Source organism: Danio aesculapii, chromosome 7 (assembly GCF_903798145.1).
Source record: "Danio aesculapii chromosome 7, fDanAes4.1, whole genome shotgun sequence".
NCBI classification, from domain to species: domain Eukaryota; kingdom Metazoa; phylum Chordata; class Actinopteri; order Cypriniformes; family Danionidae; genus Danio; species Danio aesculapii.
The window spans coordinates 24,577,468-24,601,382 of record NC_079441.1 but is presented as its reverse complement, the minus strand read 5'-3'; the positions used below and the strand labels follow the sequence as shown (position 1 = coordinate 24,601,382).

At 34.3% G+C, this 23,915-nt stretch overlaps 2 protein-coding genes across 2 annotated transcripts; both read right to left on the bottom strand.

Moving 5' to 3' along the window:
* Nucleotides 1-5,473: 5,473 nt before the first annotated feature.
* On the bottom strand, nt 5,474-13,750 carry nat16l (N-acetyltransferase 16, like). Its single transcript, XM_056461384.1, has 4 exons — nt 13,661-13,750; nt 12,276-12,480; nt 9,812-10,036; nt 5,474-7,300 (listed from the first exon to the last, which is right to left on the bottom strand). The coding sequence occupies exons 2-4, from the start codon at nt 12,462-12,464 to the stop codon at nt 6,728-6,730; spliced, it is 987 nt and encodes a 328-aa protein (XP_056317359.1). The 5' UTR covers nt 12,465-12,480; nt 13,661-13,750; the 3' UTR covers nt 5,474-6,727.
* Nucleotides 13,751-14,753: 1,003 nt separating this feature from the next.
* On the bottom strand, nt 14,754-18,877 carry si:ch211-196f2.6 (immunoglobulin domain-containing protein). The gene is made up of 5 exons (XM_056461385.1): nt 18,638-18,877; nt 17,138-17,503; nt 16,930-17,062; nt 16,757-16,805; nt 14,754-15,307 (listed from the first exon to the last, which is right to left on the bottom strand). The coding sequence occupies exons 1-5, from the start codon at nt 18,687-18,689 to the stop codon at nt 15,170-15,172; spliced, it is 738 nt and encodes a 245-aa protein (XP_056317360.1). The 5' UTR covers nt 18,690-18,877; the 3' UTR covers nt 14,754-15,169.
* Between the last annotated feature and the right edge of the window lie 5,038 nt (nt 18,878-23,915).

Here is a 23,915-nt window from a genome sequence, read left to right as displayed (position 1 = left end):
AGAGCTCGGTTGATGAAGCCGACCTAAGCTCAGTGCTGCCCGCCATTGGTCAATACCGAAAACTGCAGTCTTTTCTGCCGAGGAAATTCGACGCATTAGTTCCAGCACCCCTCAATAACGGTGTGTTAATGTCTATTTTTTTTACTAACTAATGCCCTGTCTGCTTTGTTGAAGATAACCATTCATTAAAACAAACAGACAAACAAAAACTATAAGAAAAAATGAGATCGTTAATGAGGGGAGTTGAGTGAAATTCCCTCATGTGACTCCCAGAGTTGTTATTGTGAATCGTTGTCTGTCATGTATACGGATAATTATCCTTTCATTATTATTATTAGACACTACTCTGCAACTGACCGAGTTCAAATTCATTTTTAGATTGTACTTGTGCTGCTCAAGGTGAAAGAGTGGATTACTTTAGAGGCCTTGCAGATCCTAGAGAGAGAGAGAGAGAGAGAGTCATAAAACAATAAATGAACTTATATTTAACTCAAGGTCAATGACTATGATTGACCTTGTGTCAAATTAAAGAGATTTCAATGCTAATTGTTATATTATATTATATATTATATTATATTATATTATATCTATCTATCTATCTGTCTGTCTGTCTGTCTGTCTGTCTGTCTGTCTGTCTGTCTGTCTGTCTGTCTGTCTGTCTGTCTGTCTGTCTTTCTGTCTGTCTGTCTGTCTGTCTGTCTGTCTGTCTGTCTATAAATACAAAACATGTAATAATTTCTGCTTTCTTTACAAAACTTTATACAACTCTGCTGTATTTGTTTTTGTGTAATTTTCCTTTTTTATTGGGTATTTTCTTGTCATGCATGCTTCCCATAAAGTTTTCATGTTTTGTTCAATATTTTCTGCTGTATGCTGCATAATACAGAGGAAATCTTTCATTTTGCTTCACATATTCTTACATATTTGGTCCAAGGGATAATGCCTGTTTTCCTCCACATGTTGATGCCTCGTGTGCTGAATTTGCTTCATAAAAGCTTTTGGAAACCGGACTTCTTTGTGCCTGCCTGTTCTCTGACTGATAGTAAAAGACACACAAAGAACTGTTTCTCAGACGCAGATTATGTCAAATCCAAGATTAAATTTCACTGTCAGTTATGGCAGTCCCATTTTAGCCCTGGCCTTGCTTTAATCTGTCTGGAAAACTGGCCCAAAATGCCTTTCTTATTTGAGCAACAACTAAGTTGACATTTTAGTTTTAAATCGATTTTAAATAACTTTAAAAACTAGTTCTAGCTCTGGAAAAAAGTTTAAATCTTTCTTAGTTTTAATCTGTAAACTACTTGTGACATTTCCTCAATGCTGCCTGACAAAAGTCTTGTCATCGATCCCAGTTGTAAGAGCAACAAATAATATCTTCTAGTTGATCATTTGGAAAAGATAGATTAATCATCTGTTGAACTGCATCCCAATCATTACAAATACTGCAAAAGACCTATTGGAACCCGCATGGACTCAAGATTCTCACAGAAATCAGTCAAGTTTGGTGAAAGAAAAATCTAATGATTTGGGGTTGCATTTAGTATGGGGCTGTGTGAAAGATTTGCAGAGTGGATGGCAACATCAACAGTATCAAGACAATTGTGCTGCCCATTACATTACAAACCACAGGAGAGGGCAAATTCTTCAGCAGGATATCGCTTCTTATACTTCAGCTTCCACATCAAAGTTCCTGAAAGCAAAGAAGGTCAAGGTGCTCCAGGAATGGCCAGCCCAGTTACCAGATATAAACATTATTGAGCATGTCTGGGTAAGATGGAGGAGGCATTGAAGATGAATCCAAAGAATCTTGATGAACTCTGGAAGTCTTGCAAGAACGCTTTCTTCGCCAATCCAGATGACTTTATTAATAAGTTATTTGAGTCATTGCAGAGATGTATGGATGCAGTCCTCCAAGCTCATGGGAGTCATACACAATATTAATTATTTTTACACTGCACCATGACTTTATATTCTATACTGTACATCATTTCTGTTAAGTTACAAGACTTTTGTTTAAGCGAAGTCAGACCTTACTGTCCTAATAAAATAATTTAAATCAAGGCATGATCATATTTTAGTTTAGTAAAATAAGCGTAATCTAGAGGCCTTTGCCTTTCATATAAGTCACTTCTGATACCAAATGATCAATTAGAAGTCAAGTTATTATTTGTTGTTCCCAAGGGTGTAGATTTGGCATGCATGGAAGGGATGTGTCCCTACCAATATCCAACAATTGCTGAAATGTTCCCACCAATAATTTAATCACCTTCAAAATAAATTAATGCTCCGTCAACCCTTAGTAACTTAGACATCCAGAAAGGGTTAAATCATGTTCTCTTCTCGAGTCCTCCACCCCACAAAACATGGACAGTGTGACTGGCTAGGATTATTAATGCTGTTGAATGTGAGAAACACCAAAACAAGGAATTTTTCCAGTTCTCGTAGACATTAGTAACAACTTTTAAAGAGTCAAGTTTTTAAAGTTAAGTTCGCTTGGAGTCCACCATAATAATATTAACAAAGGCTGTGCAATTAATCGAAATTCAGTTTCAATTTTAGCTTTCATGATTATGAAAAACAATAATCGTGATAAAACGGTTAAATTGCGTCACATGCCTCTAAATCCCTCTACATTCATACCTCCTCAAAGCCAGATTGCAGTTAATCCTGTAAACTGACTTTTGCTGCATGTCAAGAGCAAATCTACACCCTTGGTTGTTCCTAACACTTGGAGGCGACAAGACTTTTGTCAGGTAGTGTAAATATGTTTATATTGACCCTATATTTTATATTTAAAAACAACATATCAAAGTTCAGAATGGTTTAGAAATCACTATTTGTTGGAAAAAAAGCTTATTTTCAGTCACAACATATGTGTTATTTGGACCATCTTTCTCTATGATGGAAGAAAAAAGTTTTATGTGATATTTGGAAGAAAGGTTATCAGATTTTGTTTAGAATAAAATATTTTTTTTTACTCAATCCCATACCTAGTGGGATTTGATTTATACCTAATACCAGACAAAATGAGATATATTTTATATTACTATATATTATCAAAAATGTCTGTTTAATCAGCTGTGGATGTTCAATGTTCACAGATTTTGCATTTAAATTTTTACAAATCTTCATTGAAAATTCAAGCTGTATAAAAAGGATTAGAATCGCATTCAAGGCAAGGCAAGTTATTTATATAGCACATTTCATACACAATGGTGATCCAAAGTGCTTTACATAAACAAGAATAAAAGAAATAAGAAAATAAAAATGATTAAAATAAATAAAAACATGAGAAGGCCAGTGAGGAGTCCATTACAGTAATCCACCCTACTGGTGATAAAAGCATGAACAAGTTTATCACTTGTTTCTAAGTTTCTGAGCCCTCGCTTGAAACAAAGTATCTCGCAATGTTTTTTGAGATGATAGTGTGCTGATTTTCTCTACTTACTGCTTTGACATGACTATTGGAATTCAGGTCTGACTCAAACCATTTACAAATGTTGAACATGCTGCTATCTGAATTTAAGCACTATGAAAGTAACTGCAGTAAATCGCAAGACAATCTACTAGCTATTATTTACTATTTCAATACATTTCTAACATCATCTGCTCCTTTCACTAAGCAACTCAAACATTTCCAGCGCTGAATATCATCCGGTTTGTGCTCTGCAATGACTGAGAAGCTGTTAATGAGTAAATCATTGACGCAGTTGCGAAATTATGACTGAGTCTTTCTCATAAATTTATAATTCAGTCTCTCGCAGTCCATGTTAAAATGCAGTGCATGCCAGAAAAAGCTGAGGCACTGCAGGCAAAATCAACTTTTCCCAAATATAATACCACATTCCCCTTCAGTTTCTTGCCATAATATCAAACACATTATCAATAAATGCGTGCATGAAATATACCTTTAATATTCAACATCCTGCAAGTGCATGAAACGTCTGCGCTCATTCCATCGAAGCATTCAAGAAGTTGATGGCTGTAATTGTGCGACTTAACGTGTTCTTGTAAAAAACTGGAGAAGGTGATCTGCTGTGTAATAAGGTCTGCTACAAGGAACAGATGGACATTATTTGAGAGACAGAACTGGAACTAAATGAGTGTAATGACAAGCCAGGAGTGACATGAAACTAATGGTGGAGAAGAAACGAAAGGACAGAGGTGGAACAGCGAGGACGAGGGAAAGACATAAATCATGGTTGCAAAGTAAAGAGCGAGTATTACGAAGCAGAGGGAAACACAATAGCAACAGGGACGATTGTGATGGGGAAGGAGAGAGAATAATTTGCTGATGGATAGATTCTCAGCACATCCATTACACTGTTGGCTGTTTCTCAGACGTCACATATTTCCTCCAAGGACTCCTCGTGCGCTTTCCCATCATGAAAGGCAATTACCAAACAGCCTGCTGGAAAAAGAGGCTGATTTTCCAGAGTGTTAACCTCCTTTATTCTTGTCACTGCTGTTAACCAGTCCACTAACAGATGTAATGTGCTAGAAAAAGACACTGTGGCTGAATTTTCTTGGATATTTATTATTTTGAGAGGGAAAAAAGTCTACTTGACAGAATTTTTTAAAGTTGTTTATACTTAAAAAAATGTTTTAAGTGTGCGTGTGTATGTGTGTGCACACATCTATGGCTTCAAAATTATTTTATTTGCTGGATTTATAAGGTATAGTTAGGTATTTACTGGATGTCATTTCTTCCATATTTCAAGATAAAATATTTTAAGAAAAATGAAAGCTGGACAAAAGAAGAAAAGCCTTTATTTAGTGTGATATAATTATTCCACAAAATTTAGATTTCTTAACCTCTGTCTAAAAATGTGTGTAAAGATGTTAAAATATGGCTCTTGTTGTTATTAAATAGGCAAAGTTTGAAATTACAGCATTTTTATTTTAAATTAGGAATGCCTTTGGTAGATTAGTATAACAAAAATGTTTACTCAAACACATAACTATAAATCCAGCAAAATATTTGAACAAAATTAAGATAAAATTCAGTCGTTTTGTACTTATTATTAGTCAAAGAAGAAATATTAAAGAAAGTGCATCAGTTTCATCAAAAATATTCAGCAGAACAGCTGTTTTCAGCATTAATTATAACAGCCCAAACTTTTCCTTATGAAGGACCAAAAACCAAACTTGATTGAGGGTGGTGGGCCGAAGGTAAATATACTAAACTGTACTACATTAAAGTTGCCATGGTCATTTCATAATTTAATAATAAAAAAAAAACAGAAAAAAAGTACAATACTCATATTAATAATTATATTTATTTGTGTAGATTTATGATGTACTACTTACAATAAAATTATAAAGAAGATTTATATCAATATTCAATTTATATATTATCAAAAAATGTTAGTTTAATCAGCTGTGGATGTTCAATGTTCACAGATTTTGCATTTAAATTTTTTTGCAAACCTTCATTGAAAATTCAAGCTGTATAAATAGGATTAGAATCGCATTAAAGGCAAGGCAAGTTTATTTATATAGCACATTTCATACACAATAGTAGTTCAGAGTGTTTTACATAAACAAGAATAAAAGAAATAAGAAAATTAAAATGATTAAAATAATAAAAAAACGTGAGGAGGCCAGTGAGGAGTCCATTACAGTAATCCACCCTACTGGTGATAAAAGCATAAACAAGTTTCTTTAAGTCCTGGAAACAAAGCATCTAATTCTTGCAATGTTTTAGAGAAGATAGTGTGCTGATTTACTTTGACATGATTATTGAAATTAAGATCTGACTTAATTTATAAATGTTAAATATGCTGCTATCTGAACTTAAGCACTATGAAAGTAACAGCAGTGAATCTAGTGGCTATTATTTATTATTTTAGTCAATTTCTAACATCATCTGCTCCTTTCACTAACATACTCAAACATTTCCAGCACTGAATATCATCCATTTTACAATAAAACCATAAACAATCTCATTTATAACACAATGGAGTTCAGTGCTGAATACTGTAGTTAAGCTGCACCTGCCTTTGCCTTGATTTGCTCATCGATGTCTTGTACATTGTCCTCTAATTGTCAAGTAACAGTATTTACATTTTTAAAAAATCTGATTTATTCACAACATTTAATTTGAACTATTTTTTTGTAGCTCAACAATTAAACAATTGAACAAATGGTTATGTTAACTTAGAAATAACAATTTCTTTTAAAGGCATTCGCTCCAACCTTACCATCATTCCACATCTTTTCTCAAATGGTACGGTGGGCCAAATCAAAGGTTATCATGCGCCAACTTTGGCCCACTGGCACTACTTTGGTCTTATCTGAATTATAATAATAAATGCTTCTTGAGCACCAAATCAGCACCTTAGCGTGATTTCTAGAGGCTTGTAAAACATGTATAAAATGAAATAAATTATAATAAAATATGAAAAATTATTCAGAAAATGTTTTACAATAATAATTTTGACTTTTTTATTTAATAATGCAGCTATTCAAACTTCAAAAAGCATTCTGAAAAAAGTCTAAAAAAAATCTATACAGTATACATCTGATTACAGTGATGAGGTATGCAGATACCAATGCATGTTTTCCAACATCAGCATCTGTTAAAGTAAGACTGATTTAAATTCAGACTAACTTAATGTGTTGAACAAATTCTTCATCCGAATCTTACTTCATTTTGTTCAAAAAATCATCTAAAGAGGTTTCTTCTGTATCATGGGCACCTTTTCTCCATGATCTCTAAAAATATTTATATATCTCTTTCCAAAAACAGCTGCTCCCAGTAATCCCTGAACTGCCTGACCATCTCATGACCCTCACAGAACTGCTGTAACTCTTTCCACAGAGTCTGATGCATGTAAATATGAACCACCACCATGCCCTGAAGGTCACTCTTCACTCTGTCCAGGTGAGCTGTTAGTGCCATCTTTGCTAAAGAAGGATCTGTCCCGTACAGATCGATATTAAAACGCAGAGACCCTCCGTCAAATGGAACAGGATACAGAGGCGTGTGTAAACTCAAAAACATCGGTTTCTCACCAGAGCCATCTATAAACCATGTCAAATCTCGCCTTGCCAAAATCTGAAGGTTACTCTGCACGAGCCTCAAGGGCTGCCAGTCCTGGATGAGAGCGGCGCCTGGAAGCTGAAGCCTGGAGGGCAGATCTGGATCCAGAAGAACCGCCTGCAGAGCACCTGAGTCCTGCACTGACACTAAAGGCCTAAAGCTGCTGTTTGACACACCTGACGCCAGCAGTTTCTCCTTCAGACTGGAGACGAAGCCATCAAAACCCTCAGATTTCCCCCATAGTGAGAGAACGGCCTGGATGAAAAGACAGAGAGAGAGAAAAGAGAGAGATATTACTGTGATGAGGGCTGACTAATAGTTAAGGCCAATTTATATATCTGCGTCAAGTGTAGGTGGTAGATCGCATATAAAGCCCCTTTCAAGGAAAGTCCATGTAGTTTCTCCAAGACCAAAGTCCTTTCTAAAAGAATAAGGAATACAGAAATCTCTGCTCTTTGAACTCGCAATTAAATGAAGTTTAATATTTAACTAATTTTGAGAGGAGCATGTGCTCATGATTGACCCAGCTGGCCCACATTAGCTAATCACGATCCTCCAATCAAAGGATCCCAAGTCACTATATATATCCTCATTTCCTTTCTATAACTAACTTCATCTGGAAGAAACCCCCCTCCTCCCCTTCTTCCACCTTTATCCAGAATGGGCGGCATAGTGGCACTGTTGCCTCACAGCAAGAATATCAATGGCGTCGGGTCCTTGCTGGGCCATCTGGTATTTCTGTGCGGAGTTTGCGTGTTCTCCCTGTGTCCGCGTGGGTTTCCCCGGGTTCCCTGGTTTCCTCCCACCATCCAAATATGCTCTATATTATAGATAAAATAAGCCTAAATCTTTTTTTTTAATGTCTTACTCTCAGGAAGTTCTTCTTAGCCTCAGTAGCGGGGGAGTTTTGAGATGGACCTGAGCTCAATCTCCCCTCGCCCTACGAAAGGGGGGGGAGCCCTGGGCCAGAGGATCCCTTGAGCTCAGGGCTCCCTCCCGGGACAGCATGCCAAATAAGCTATGTATAATTCATGAGCTAATAGTGAATTCTTGAAATTACATATATCAAATCAGCAAAAAAGGGACCTGCTTGTTGTTGCTTAACCCCTAATTACATTTAAAACATGTAATATCCAGTTTGCTCCAGCTACTGCTCATGAGTAAACATTGGTGCAAAGACAGGACTTGCAGTAACAAACAAGCGAATCTGTACAGACCCCTCACCCAACAGAAACATGGCTACAGTATAAAGACTTGCGATTTGCTATTTTGACTAGAAGGCAGAACTTCCTTTGCTGTGGCAGCCATACTGAATTTTGCACTTTTCTCCATTCATGGTAATGCGAGAACTTTTGTCTTTGTATATGGTAACTAATATATATAGTCTTTGGTTGCATACCCTTGACTGATTGGTCGACTATCAAACTTTTTACTGAATAATTGCTAATAGATTGGATATTTTAAGTAAAAGGGGAAAATAAAATTTGGGTGGGCTTTGAAATAAATCTTACATATGGACAAAAGTCTTAATTATTCCTCTATAATTGTTGTTCAATTCTGGGGACCAATAACTCTTAATAGGGAATGACAAATAAAAAAATCCAATGTTTGTATGCATAACAGTTACTTTGGCACATATCAGATTTGTATCCAACTTATTTCCACATACAGTTGAAGTCAGAATTATAAGCCCTCCTGTTAAATTTTCTTTTATTTTATAATATTTTATCATATTTTTTTTTATTAATTCTTTAATGTTTTTCCCCAAGATCTGTATTACGGAGAGAAGATTTTTTCAACACATTTTTTATCATAATAGTTTTAATAACTAATTTCTAATAACTGATTTATTTGATCTTTGCCATGATGACAGTAAATAATATTTGACTAGATATTTTAAGATATTAGTATTCAGGTTAAAGTGCATTTTAAAAACTCTACTAGGTTAATTAGGATGTCTAGGCAAATCATTGTATAATGTGATTTATGCATTCACAATGGTATAATCCATTATAGGGGTGGTCAAATGTATTTTTATATTATCTATTTTTAAATTAGTAATATTAGTATTTAAGATGCAGATCAGAGCAAACTATTTCTTACCATTTAGAGGACTGATCCCCACACATGTTGTTTTCACGTCCTTCAGGGGGGATCAAGCATTAATTAATGTGATATATATATAAATCATTCAATCAATCTATATATACTGTATATATAGACCTTTGACCTAAAAAAAACTGCTTCTATTCTAGCCAAAATAAAGCTAAAAAGGCTTTCTCCAGAAGAAATAATATTATCGAAAATACTGTGAATATGTCCTTGTTCCATTAAATTTCTCTACAGAATAAACATTTGTACAGAAGGGCTAATAATTTTGCCTTCAACTGTATTGAGGGCTGAAACCGATCTCAAAAAATCTGATTGCATGTATTGTTTTATCATGTTTTTACGGTCAAGCGTATATCCAAACTGTGTCGCTTATGTTCAAAAATTAGGTCACAATGAATTGACAGTTTAAACCAGGTCTGAGCGGCACCAAAATATTCAGCGTCTTCTTCGGTTTAGTTACGTACTTTTTACACTGGTATCGGTATAAAATCTGGACAGGGTTTCAGTATCATTCTTTCCAACCTTAAACTAATCCAAACTTCTTAGACATTTTGTCTGGAGACACTTTTTGTTAATTAATATTTGTTCATAATGCATGAAACTTAAGTTAACTTGATTGTGAATATAGCTCATGTTTGTATGAATTGAGCTCACCCGTCTGGCCAGAAGTGTGAACTTGCGCAGTTTCTCAGGCCCGGGATCATCTCCTCTGGTGAGGCGTTTACTCTTCACTCTGGGATGGATCTTCTTTACGTAGCCATCAGCAAATGTCTGGATGACTCCAGCCAGACCACAGCCTCTTTCATGAGGACTAACTCTCAGTCCTTCAACTACCACAGTTTCACCTCCGTCAACCACCAGGCCTGACTCCAGCGCCACCTACAGGCAGGATTATGAAAAATATCAAAATAACTGGATCAACATTATTTTTTATATTTTCACTGTGAATGTGCAAGACAATCAGTTAATTAGTTACTATTCGTAATTAAATAAAATAAATTGGGGAGAAACAATAAAACTGACAGCACAATAAATTAGTGCATTTATGATTGTTAGAATAAATTCCATCAATATTCTAAAATTCTAATATTTCAGTCTCCATGTCATATATCAATAGCATATTTGTATGCTGTGTTTAACACAGTAGACCATGCCATCTTGCTGGCCCACTTGGAGCATTGTGTAGCGATAAACGGAAGTGCCTTGGATTAGTTTAAATCTTATCTTTCCAATCGCAGTTTTAAAATCACCATTGGTGAACGTTCATCTGAAGCAGCATTTTTGTTATGTGGTGTTCCCCAGGGATATATTTTAGTCCCTATTCTTTTTCCTTTTATATGCTTCTACTGGGTTCTATTTATAGAAAACATTGTCTGTCTTTCCACTGTTGTGCGGACGACACTCAAATCTACCTGCGCTTAAAACTGAGTTCAATTGGGTTGGAGACTCTTATGTCTTGCTTGTCGAATGTTAAAGCCTGGTTGTCTTTGACCTTTCTAGATTTTAATGAGAGTAAAACTGAAATAATGGTGTTCGGCCCATCAAATTCTTTTAGGGCACCACCAGTAAATCTTGGTAAATCAAGCTTTTCTGTGAAACCTTGGGTAAAAAATCTGGGTGTTATCTTTGATAATGGTTGAGATTTGATAACAGATAAATGCAGTGGTCAAATCCTGCTTTTTTTCAGCTTTAAACCTGTACTAACTAGAAAGATTTTTGAAAAAATTATTCACGCTTTTATTACTTCTAGGTTGGACTACTTTAACTCACTATGTTTTGGGATTAGTCAGACAACTCTATTCCATTCACAGTTAGTTAAAAATGCTGCTGCAAGGCTTTTAACTGGTACCAAAAAACATGACCACATCACACCAGGTTTGCTCTGTGCTCTTTGCACTGGTTGCATGTGCACTATCGTGTCACTTTTCTTCTCTTGGTTTTTAAACCACTAAATGGCTTGGCACCTTCTTATCTGTCAGACCTGTTGACTGAACATCAGCCTGGTCGGACTCTCTGGTCATCAAACCAGAGATTATTATGGATCCCTAAGTCGAGGCTGAAATGGGTGACCGTGCTTTCACAGCAGCTGGTCCTAGACTGTGGAATGCTCTGCTTCTCTGTATTAGATCTTTATCATCTCTGTCTGTTTTTAAAGCTAGGTTGAAAACTTCCCTTTTTGATTTGGCATTTTATCATTGAGAATTGTTTGTTTTGGCTATAATTTTATATCTTGCTCTTTGTGATTTGTATTGTGCAGCACATTCGTCAACCTTTGGTTGTGTTCAATAGTGCTATATAAATAAAATTGACATTGAGAATATTCAGTTTTTGTTCAGATAAAAATAAAAACAAATGAAAATAAAAATAAAACATAGCATAAAACACTAGATTTTCCTTTATCTTTGTGATTACAAGGATTTAAAAGTATTAAAAAAATAAGATTAGTTATCAATAAGGTTAAAAATGGTCTGCTTTTCTTGATATTTTATTTGCCAAGTACAAAAACCAATGTGCAAAAATGCCCCTAGTGAACATAAAGGTGCATAACACTATTAAAGCTTCACCAGTCTTGTGCACATGACAGTGTACTATTGTACGTTAGCAACAAAATTTTACAATGGTGTTGATGGCCTCATTTGATTTGAGTACGTGGCGATCAAAGCTGTCCAGTGGTGTAAATTTCAGGTATTGAGATCAGGTATATGGGTCATGAGTCAATAAATTTTGTGAACAGCATAGATCACACGCACTGATGTGGTTAAATTCAGCCACAAGTTAAAAAGCTGTCTTTCCTGAGAACTGCAAGCTTTGTATTTCTTAAAAGACACAGCACAGTATATTTTAACCATTAACTTTTTCATATCATAACAGTTAATTATTTGTGTAGTCCATGAGGTAAACGCAGACTGTAAATGTTAACTTTAAATCAGTGTCTCTTTGAGACAAGAAGCTTAAATGGGCTATTACGGGTTTTTAATGATATAATCTAGTATATAATCTATATCCAAGATGAAGATAATGCTAAAAAAAATCTTACAGTAGTAATGAATTGTCCTCATGGTTTCTGTCTGAAATCAGAAAACACTATCAAAGCTTTTTTCCTCCTGGAATGGCTCACCAGCTTCTCATCTCTGCGTGCTATAATAACCACTCTTCCTGGCTCAGTTATCCAGGAGTGATAGCGATGCGGGAGATAGTCCATGCCACCGTATATGTCGTGTGATATGGCCATCACGTCATCGTAATCCTCTGGTCTCGCCAGATAGAAGGTCAGTCCATCACTTTCACCCACACAATGTGAAGCCATTGTTACTTCAGGTTAACTGTGGATGGTCAAACACACAAAACAAATTAAAAACAAAATTGATCTAAAACATTTCATCATTTTTATTAATGATTTATCTAAAAATATAAAAAAATATTTTTGCTTAATTAATAATTGTTTCAAGATTAGCCTGTGTGATTAACAATTGCAATGTATATTTAGCAACTTGTGAGTCTATCATGTGTTACTGCTCACTGTATAAGCAAATAAGTTCTGTATCACTGTAACTTACACTCAAAAAACATTTTTGTTGCTTGTTCAAACTACTTATTTAAAATGAGCTGAAACAACACAATTATGGAGATTTTGTTGGAACAACTTACTTTTATGTTGAATCTACTTTTAAATCCAGGATGCGAAATACAAGGGGGGTTTGGGGGGGATTGACCCCCCAATTAATGCTTGATCCCCCTGAAGGACGTGAAAACAACATGTGTGGAGGTCAGTCCTCTAAATGGTAAGAAATAGTTTGCTCTGATCTGCATCTTAAATACTAATATTACTAATTAAAAAATAGATAATATAAATATACATTTGACCACCCCTATTATGGATTATACCATTGTGAATGCATAATGGCGTCAATTAATCTAAGCCGATAGATACAAAACACTTTTATTGTAAAATAGATGCTAGTTTTTCCATATAGCCTAAAAGTAAGGTAAAATTAGATGCGCTGTTAGTATGTTTTGATCAGTAGCCTATGAAATGGCTTATCGCTGGATATTGTAGGTCAGAATACACAAACTATCCCATGAATGACTGAAAAATTAATTTTGCATTAATGTAATGGATGTAATTTAATTTGATTCACTAAAGCATATTACACAATTTAATATTTGCGAAAAAGTTGACCCCCGCTGATCCTCAAAGTATAATTCGCACCCTGGTTAAATCTGTAAAGTTAACTGAATAGATATGTGATGGGGCAATATGAATGAATTGTTTGGAACCCTGCGGTATTTAACTGTTACAGAAGAAGAAAGAGGCTGGTCACATGACCACATTAAACATTATTAAAACACTGCTGAGATGAAACTTTAGTCAAAAACACAATATAAACAATGCATAGCTGACTTTACAACTAATCGTGATTTCAGCAATGCTTATCATGCAGAATTTCTCTCTATATATTTATTTCTTCAGGAATGTGGTGTTGGGTGTTCTGCAGGACTCACCGCGTGACGTGTCGAGGCTCGTGTGATTTTGACGTTGACCTCCAGAAGGCGGTCACGATTTTTGACAAGTTCCTCCTCGGCTGGACATGGACTTTACTCTTGCAGGCATGTAAAACTTTGAATGTTTCAAACGCCCAGTCTTAACATCGTCTCAACACCTTGTGTTTGTTTAATAACCCAGCACAACATCTTTCATCGTATGCTAGTAATCATCCAAACATATGAGAGTCCGGCTAAAATCAGTGGGCACGAAAACCCTTTATGAGGCATTTTGAGTAATTTCTAAATACCATTTGAGTCTTAAAAAACAATACTTTTTACAAACTAATGCCACTTCCTCGGTGATTTCCTTTTTAAAAACGAGATTGTAGCGCCACCAAGCGCACAGAAGGCGAAATTACAATTTTGTCTAATAAACCAATATTATTCTTATAATTATTTATTAACCATAAGTTTAAAAAAAAACAATAATATCAATGGTACAAATGTGTTTTAATTGTTTAAAAAAATTTAACCACAAGCAGGAAGTATAAGGTCATTAAGAGCTAGATAACAGAAATGTGTAACATTTCCTGCCCCAATATATGAATTTTACTGGCCTACTTTATATATATATATATATATATATATATTAGTTTTTTGGGATGAGATGTTAAACCGAGGTACTGACTCTCTGTGGTCATTAAAAATCCCAGGATGTTCTTTGAAAAAGCATAGGGGTTTAACCCTGGCAGCCTTTTTAAATTTGCCCACCGGCCTCTGTCTATCATGGCCTCCTAACCATCCCCATATCATAATTGGCTTCATCACTCTGTCTCCTCTCCACCAATCAGCTGGTGTGCTGTGTGTGGTATGTGGTCTGGCACAATAAGGCTGCCGTTGCATCATCCATGTGGATGCTGCACATTGGTGGTGGAAGAGGAGATTCCCCCAATGCGTAAATCACTTTGAGTGTCTAGAAAAGCGCCATATAAATGTAAGGAATTATTATTATTATTAATATTATTATTAATATTTTTATATTTACAGACTCGAATTATTGGTTATATAAGTTTATTATAAATTTATTCTGTGTTACATATATTTATTAATCTTAAAAGTTAAATTATCAATACATTTAATCATTGTCTTTATATAATACACAAATACACTTCCATAAACATGTACACATGAACATTACCTACAGTATATGCTTTATAACTGCAGGTTAACTATGTTTATATACAGTATAATACATTTATTATACTGGTAAAAGCTATTAGTTACTAGTGTAAAGCTATTAATTACTAGTTAAATAGTTAAAGTTATTAGTAACTAATAAAGTTATTATAACCTTTTCCGAATTTGATTGTAATGCAATAATTTGCACCTTTTGTAAAGTTGCTTTGAAACAATAATTATTTTTTAAAAATGCTGAATTAAATAATACATTGCAATCCTCTTTATGCTATTGTTCTTAGAGTCCTTGATGAAAAAAACAGGTCCTTGATCAGTCATGGCACCTTAAGTCTATGGTTTAGGCTGGCCTTGATAAGACTTCCACAAGCGGCCATAGAAAAGGTCCTTTCTGATCTTGGCATAAAGTTTTGAGGGGTCAAAGCCGCTTGGAGCACTTTGAGGAGTTGCTGCATCAACAGATTGCTCGCTCTAAAGTGAAGACATTTTAAGATTGTTTAGTTATACTGTTATTAAAATATACTAAAATGTTATACTACATATGAAGAATATATGCACAACCGGTCAAAAGTTTGGGGTCAGTAGGATGTAAATGTTTTAAAAGAAGCTTCTCCTGCTCACCAAGGCTGCATTTATTTAATCAAAAATATAGTACAAATTGTAAACTTGTGAAATGTTATTGCACTATAAAAGAACTGTTCAAAAGTAGTTTATCATTTAATTTAATCATTTATTCCAGTGATTTTAATGATGAATTTTAGCTTCATTACTCCAGTCACATTATCCCTTAGAAATCACTCTAATATTAATTATTATTGTTATTAATACTATTATTAATGGTAATAGTATTAGAAGCAATAATAACTGGAGTAATAGTTTTGTTTGAAACTAGATATGCAATAAGAAAGCAGTAATATAAATGTTAACAATTTAAGAATTTTTTTCATTTAATAAATAAAACTGACCCAAAACTTTTGCCCGGTAGTGTATATATACAAATAATATATTTGTATTTGCATGATGGTTTCATTATTTAAATCCAAAATACCTGGAAGTATTAAAATATTTTACATTTTAAACAATATTTCACAATTCGAATTAAACTGAAACAATAATCACAAAAGTTGTGGCAAACATGGGCTGTGAGAATCGGCCATGCAGAACAGCATTTCAGCTTTAACCACAACCACACATCATGTACTTCAGAATAACAGGAAACTGACAACTTTAATGAAATCACTTAATATGATAAGGTGCATTTGAAACTGATAGGAAACTGCACTGTAAATAAAACAATTCACTGCACTTGCACTTTTCACATTTCTGTAACTGCATATAAATTTATTAGCCTGCTTGTGAAAATGTCTTTCTTTTTAAAATATTCATATATTAGTGCCGTTTAACATAATTGTTTCAACACATTTAAACATAATAGTTTTAATAACTAACTTCTAATAACATATTTCTTTTGTCTTTGCCACAATGAGAGGATGTATTATTTTACTATTCATGTTGCAAGATACAAGTATTCAGGTTAAAGTTCAATTTAAAGGCTTAAACGTTTAACAGCAGTGAATAATAAACCACACTGAACTGAACTAAACTGAACTTCAACTCTGAAAACTGGACTGACACAGTTTCAATTTATTAGAACTTCTATGTTAAGCTGCTTTGACACAATCTACATTGTAAAATCGCTATAGAAATAAAGATGAATTGAACATTTAGCATTTAAAAATGGGACTGAATGAGCCTTCAAATATTGACATGTTTAGAATTACTATTTAGTAGAACAATCAATTATTAACCTCTCTCATCTTCTCAATGACAGAAACTTTAACTCTCATCAATTATTCACTAGATTATTTCAAATGTATTATTTATTTCAATTACTTCATTATAGCTGTTTAAATTTCTTACCTCAGCCGGCGAGTCTGTCATATATGTTCGTATTTCAAAGGACTTTATCCTGCAAGGTCATTGACATTTAGATTGTATTGAAGACACGTTTAATATACAACTTGTTGCTTTATTTTAGCTTTAAATGTAAAATACTAGTCATTTTTTCATCTAAAAAAATGTGAGACCTCTACCTTTTACAATTGCATTTTCTCCACAAGTAGATTAGGAGGATAAGGATGAAAAGGCAAAGAATAGTTCCGATAATCATTGCGCCCAAAAGTCCAAATAATCCCAGTTGTCGTTCTGGTTGAATGTAAGTATACTCTATGCAAAAAAACAGCATGCTATTATAAAAATAAAATCACGTGTCCTATTGGAATGGCAATATAGAAGCATTACCTTTTTTAGATGTATCGATACTGGCATCGTTCTTACTGATATCCACACACTGCTCCAGTTTACCTGAAGGAAATGTTATGAACGCGCAACAGATTTGCACGCTGTCGTTTGATGCTATTTTAATGAGAAGGGATGATGATGATGGTCGTGGAGATTGTCTGCCCTTGATCTCCACTTTAGTCTTATAATTATGCATAATATGTATGCCGAAATGAGGATGATATGTGCCCAGCTTAGTGTGGTTTGGGCCATGAAGTATTTCCCAGTTGATCTGTGTCATGTTTTCGTCCCCCGAGAGGACGCAGGTAATGTTCTGGCTATCTCCAGTAAAGCGGTGACTGATTGACACATCACTGTTTGATTTGCCTGGTAAACAAACACACATGCACAATGTTAAAAAATGCAGTGATTTCAATGATCACTGAGACAGAATGCTAAAAATATTGATTCATCTTGTAGAAAGTTTCAGACAAGACTATGTTTACATTCGATGGGTTTAAAATGAGGAAACATGACTTTATTGTCATTGAATAAACTGTAAATATTAATTGAAGTAAAAAATAATTTAGATTTTACATGGTTAAGTGTTAAATTAACCAAAGCGTCAATTAAGCAAAGAGTTTTAATATGTGTGTGCTACAAAAAAGCTATTTCAGTTTCTTTACTTTTGTTTAACTCTTCATTTTTGTTTAATTGCATATTTGACGCACTTTATATACCAAACATTTATTAGGAAGAGCTGATGACGCATGTTGAAATGACTACAAGCTGTGATTACACTAAAAAAAGATTCTGTGTACTTACTTTTTTAAGGTAACTGCACTTCAAAAAGCGATTACTTAAAAACAGTGAGAAAATCCATTTACTTAAAAATGACAAGTTGATTTTACTTAAAAAATGTGCATATTTATGTTGTAACTTAGAACTGTTATCTCAGTTTGTATAATTATGCACACAGTTTGTTTACTTAATAATTTGAAGGTAATTAGTTTACTCACTTTTTCAACTAATTGATTTTTACACTGGGCTAAAAACTTAATTTGTTTGGTAAAATTCAGCCAATATAAATTGTTTGCTACCCTTATCTTAAAAAATTGAGTAAATTCATTGAATCATCCTGCTTTTTGTACTTATTTTTTATTGAAACAGAAATTGATGCAAAATCCTTTTCAGATCAAAATAAACTAGCAAAGCGAATCCTTAAAGTGAATCCCATATTAAAACATTGATTATTTTGAATAGAAAATCTTGTTTTTGAAAGTGCCGGTAATCATACTTTCAGTGGTGCATGCGGAAGGGTTTGCCTATGCTTTCGTTTAAAACATTTTAATGCATGTTGTCTTTATTTACCATATTTTCAATTCATGGCTTTTTCCGGTGACATAAAAACTTTAGCATCCTCTGCTCAAACTATATCCAAAACCTTTATGGTGATTCTTGCACACTTCAAATGTACGAATATTACGTTTTCTTAAACGATTTGACACAAAATGAAGTTACCTGATTCCAGGAAGGCGAGGGTGAGAAAAGCACAGAGAAAGTTGTGGCTCATGGTTGTCGAGCTCCACCAACACCGGCTTTGTCTTCCGCCTGTTTTCTGCTTTGTCTGTCTTCTTTTTTTTAGCGTGTTGTTATGAGACTTTATACTGAACCTCTAACCATCAGGCTGTCATTCTAACCATCTGCCTTTTCTTCCCTCATGCTTTCTTTAGTTTAACTTCGGCTGCCAGCTCAGCCAGATCTTTGATGTTGTATAAGGAAATGATGCTTACTGCACTTGAACATGTGGGAGTTTCCACTGAGGGTTTTTTTTTTAACCCAGAAAAAAGCACTCAAAGAGAAAAGTTGTTACAAGACAGTTTAGCAGTTAGTAATATTATATATATATTTATCTTTTTAAATGTGCAAAAGTCCAGTTATTCTCTTCCATATAAATTAAAACACCATGTGCTTAAAGAACACTTAAAACATTAGAGTTAGTAACTAAAAGTGTCTCAAGGAAATGGAATTATTTTAATGGAAACTGCAAGAGATGGCTCAGAAAAATGGAAACATCCACCAGAAATGTTCATATCAAATGGATAATCTTTTATTAAGGGCATCTGTAATTCACATTGAAATTGTGCCTTAATTGAACTCTACGTTATATATCATGTAGCCACGATTTTTACTACAAGTGACACCTGAGACGATCAGACATTCATACACATTAACCTTAAGTTGAGTTTGTTCTTTTATACTCCTACTCGAATCCATCTGTACGACTGTAAGCTCCCCTGTATTCACACCAATCATATGATGTTCTTTTTCGAATTTTAATATCATTTAGTATTTGCATAAACAGCATCAAATTGTTCAACAGTACTATTATTTGAAAACTATTAATTGGTGAAAAACAGGATTAAGTTCTGAGTTTTCTTACTTCGTGTTCACTGTGCCTGTTTTACTAGGTTAACAAATGAAGAGTTTACATGCAAAAACCTGTAAGTGTTTGATATTTTCTTCTAAAATTATCATTTTTCTCTGACTCCAGTGTGTAGACTCAGTAATTTTATTTTTATGACGAATAAGTTGTTTTCATTGCCTTTAAAGTTGAATAACTGAACATAAACATAGGAGGCTGGGAAAATGCTCATTTTAAAAGAAAATATCAGATGACATTCAGAGGTTTTTGCATCTGAACTCTTCAAATATTTAAGTGCAAATGGCGATATTTACAGTAAGTGAAGATAGTTTCTTGGCAATATGCTTTTGCACAGTAATACATTTATGCTGTATATAATATTTTAGCAATAAGTGAAGTTTGATGCTATTTATGCTTTGTGGAAATAGTGGCAGATATTTTGGAACTCAATATTAGGAGAAATTCATACTCAATATCACAATAAGTGTAAACAAGAATATTTACCAAACACCCCTAACCCTCCCCCCCCCCAACCTTAAACCTTTCTTATTAAATACCCATTAGCTATTTTCTTTGCATTTCAAATATTTCAATATATTCAAATAGGAGAAAATAAATGCCTAAATGTTCTATATATATATATATATATATATATATATATATATATATATATATATATATAGAGAGAGAGAGAGAGAGAGAGAGAGAGAGAGAGAGAGAGAGAGAGAGAGAGAGAGAGAGAGAGAGAGAGAGATAGAGAGAGAGAGAGAGAGAGAGAGAGAGAATAAAGAACTGTGTTGAGTGGCTTTATTTGGTAGACTCGATGAACTTTCAGGTATTCAGGCATGGACTTTGTTTTTTAGACTTTTTTTAATGGACTTTGTTTTGGATTATAATTATTATAAGTGAATATAAAAAAATGTGCCAACTTATCTGTCTGTAACATTCTTATACTTCACGTTTGGCACAATGGTGTGGGATTAACAAGCACAAACGCAGTGCTAACTCTGCTTTTATAACCCTGGGTGAATATCTGTGCTAACCCTGATACTAAATAACTGTAAACTTTCCTTTACCCAAGGTTAAAGCAGCATTTAGGTCCATGATGACTGAGTGATGTATTTAATAACATTTTTGAGGTAGTTTGTGTAACAAATTGTGAGGGGAAAAAATGTTAAAAGCAGATATATTGAAATGATTGGATATGGTGAAGTGTGCATTTATTCTTTATTTCATGTCATAACTTTGTAGTACAGTGATGTCACAAATTATCCAAAAATAAAAACGCATTTTTGTCACATAAACATAGTTGCTTCAAAATCTATGGTTGTTGTACGGCTGTGTGTAATTTATATTGTAGAGCAAGACATAAAACTGTTGACCAGAGACATTGCGCTTAGGATTGGTTTTTTTTTTTAATAAATATGAAAGCTTATAGAAATTGAAATTGCAAGTTAATTATTACTGTTCATTCCTATTCAATGAAAAAATCACATTAAATTATATCACAGACAGACAGACAGACAGACAGACAGACAGACAGACAGACAGACAGATAGACAGATAGATAGATAGATAGATAGATAGATAGATAGATAGATAGATAGATAGATAGATAGATAGATAGATAGATAGATTTGTTTTTTTTTTGTTTTTTTTTTGCATAAATTCCGCAGTTAAATTCCACCTGCAGGGTCAAATCAGATAAAAATGCTAGCTGTGGAAATCGGCCTGAACAACATAAGCCAAAACACAAAGAACGGAGGAAGTGAACTGCAAAAGTAAACAGAAAAGTAAATGTCATACAATGGAAATTCTGCACAAGGCAAACTAGAACTGCTCGATTACCAACATGAACACAGAAAGTGCCTTGCTAATAGACAAACTTGCAAACCATCAAAAGAAAAAAACATTTTAAAAAGCTTGGAACGCTAGACACTAACAAGAAAATACAAGCAATTGAGCAAGAGGAATCATTAGTGTGCAAACAACACAATGAAACATGTAAACAGTCACCATTGAAACACATAATCAAAAAGACGATTTAGCAGGAAACCTAAAAGCAAACATCATTAATAACGTTTAATTTGAAGATGGGGTAGCGTCACACTATATATGAGACTTCAAGAAAACAAACAACAAAATAAGTTACATATTCGGACCACAAGATGTCGCCTGTGGAGTAATTCATCTTACCTTCACCAACTAAAGAAAACAAAACTCAATATTCAGTTTCAAGTGGTCAGCGGTAACAAACCTGCACGACCTAAGAAACATGGTAAGAAGAATAAAACATTTAAAAATACATAAATTACTAAATAAATAAAAATGAGACCCCTAGATGACCTCTTTTCTGGCCATGGTCGTTGACATCAAAATAAACTCCAAAGTGTCACAGCGACTGGTCCACCAACAGGTTCTTAGAACTCAAGGATGAAATAGTTGCTCTAGATACAAAGTATGGGTGTATTAGCAAAGCAGAATGCGTGAACAGCATGGTAACAGCAGTGCAACTGAAGAAGAGATGTATCAGCATCTAAAAGATCTTAATAAAGGAATAAATTAACATGAACAGGGGGAGGATTGGTATCCATCATGCAAATGTTCTCATTAGTGGGTGTTCAATAATAATTTGGGCAAATAATCCAAGTTTATAAGGGACTGTACACCCCTGAAATTAAAATGTACCCACTATTTTAATGTTTACCATTTGGTTAATTGGTAAATTTATCATTTGGTGAGTCTTTTTTTCAGGCATTGAAGTCTTCTAGTGTGAAATCACATGAAATTAAAAAGTACCCACCATTTACTCAGCCTCATGCAGTTTCAACGATATTTTGAGGAATGTGGAAACTGGTAGCCATTGCAATCCATATTAGAAAATGAGATACTATGGAGCTCAATGGTACTGGTTTCCAACATTCTTCAAAATATCTTCTTTTTTGTTCAAAAGAAGAAAGATACTCAAACAGGTTTGGAACAAGAGGAGGAGGAGAAAATGATGGCATAATTTTCAGTTTTGTAAACTATCCCTTTAAGAAACTGCACGTTCAACACAACAAGAGGAAGAGATTTCTTTGTTTACCATTTGGTGTGTCTTTTTTCAGGCATTGAAGTCTCCCAGTGTGAAGTCTCGCAGGTGTTTGAAGGTCTGGACAGTGTGCTTAACATCATAGATGACATCTTAGTATGAGGAGAGACAACAGAAGAACATGATCACTGACTCCTCAAGCTGCTGGAAGGAGCAAGAGAAAGGAATCTAAAACTAAACATGAGCAAGCAGCAGATAAGACGGCCAGATATAAGATAACTCGGACACATCATCTCAGAAGAGGGTGATAAGCCTGCCAGATGATGAAAAGGTGAGAGTAATCATGTAAATGCCACAGCCTGTAAACAAACAATTGTGAGATTTGTGGTTACGGTGCAATACCTGTCCAAATTTATTCTGAATTTATCCTTCATGACTCTGAAAGTTGAAATTGAAGATTATGTTACATTGTGAGGAAGCTTCAACAAACCGTACACTAAATTAATAATTAATAATATTTACAAGTCCTAAATCAATCTTGTATTTTGTTGCTTATGTCTTGTGGCGTCACTAAGAGTCAACAAGACAGACAAAAAACATCTTATTGACACTTCCATCTCTTCTTCACTTTTAAAATGTTTAAAAACACCTATTTTACCCCTTTTACAAGATTTAGGATAAGCCTTTGGTGTCTCCAGACTGTGTCTGTAAAGATTTAGCTCAAAATACCCATTAGATCATTTATTACAGCCTCCAGAGTCTGCCCATTTTGGTGTCTGAATACATTGTAGCTGTTTTTGTAGCCTGTAGCTTAAAATGCAAATGAGCTGCTTTTCCCCACCTACCATTCCCACGTGCATATCTGCTTCTCATCATGTGTTATGTCAGATAATAAGCAGCAAAGTGACAGAGACACAGATGAAGCTGAAATACAGCTCATTAGTCAAAAATACCAAGTAAGTTTATTTCATTTAAATTTTCATTGTAAAGTGAGTGCATTATCAAACCGATGAAGATGAAGATGATGTCTCAATTTATTAGTGTTTTTTATTTGCATGTTTTCTTAACTTGCAGCTCATTTGTGCTCTCTCAGCCACCGTAGATAACTGTTTTAAGTCAATAACTGCTATATATACATAGTCAAGCCCAAAACTATTCATACCCCTGGGTAATTTCAGGCTTAACTGTAAATTGAGATACAAATGCTCCTATTTTCCTTATGAAAGGCAAACAAATAAAGTGGACAACTGATTTTATTTTAAAAGCTTTAATGCAAAACACAGGGTCTTTTTGCTTTCTTTTGTCTTTTACAAGCTGCGATTCGAATGTCCTCTTTTTTTCAC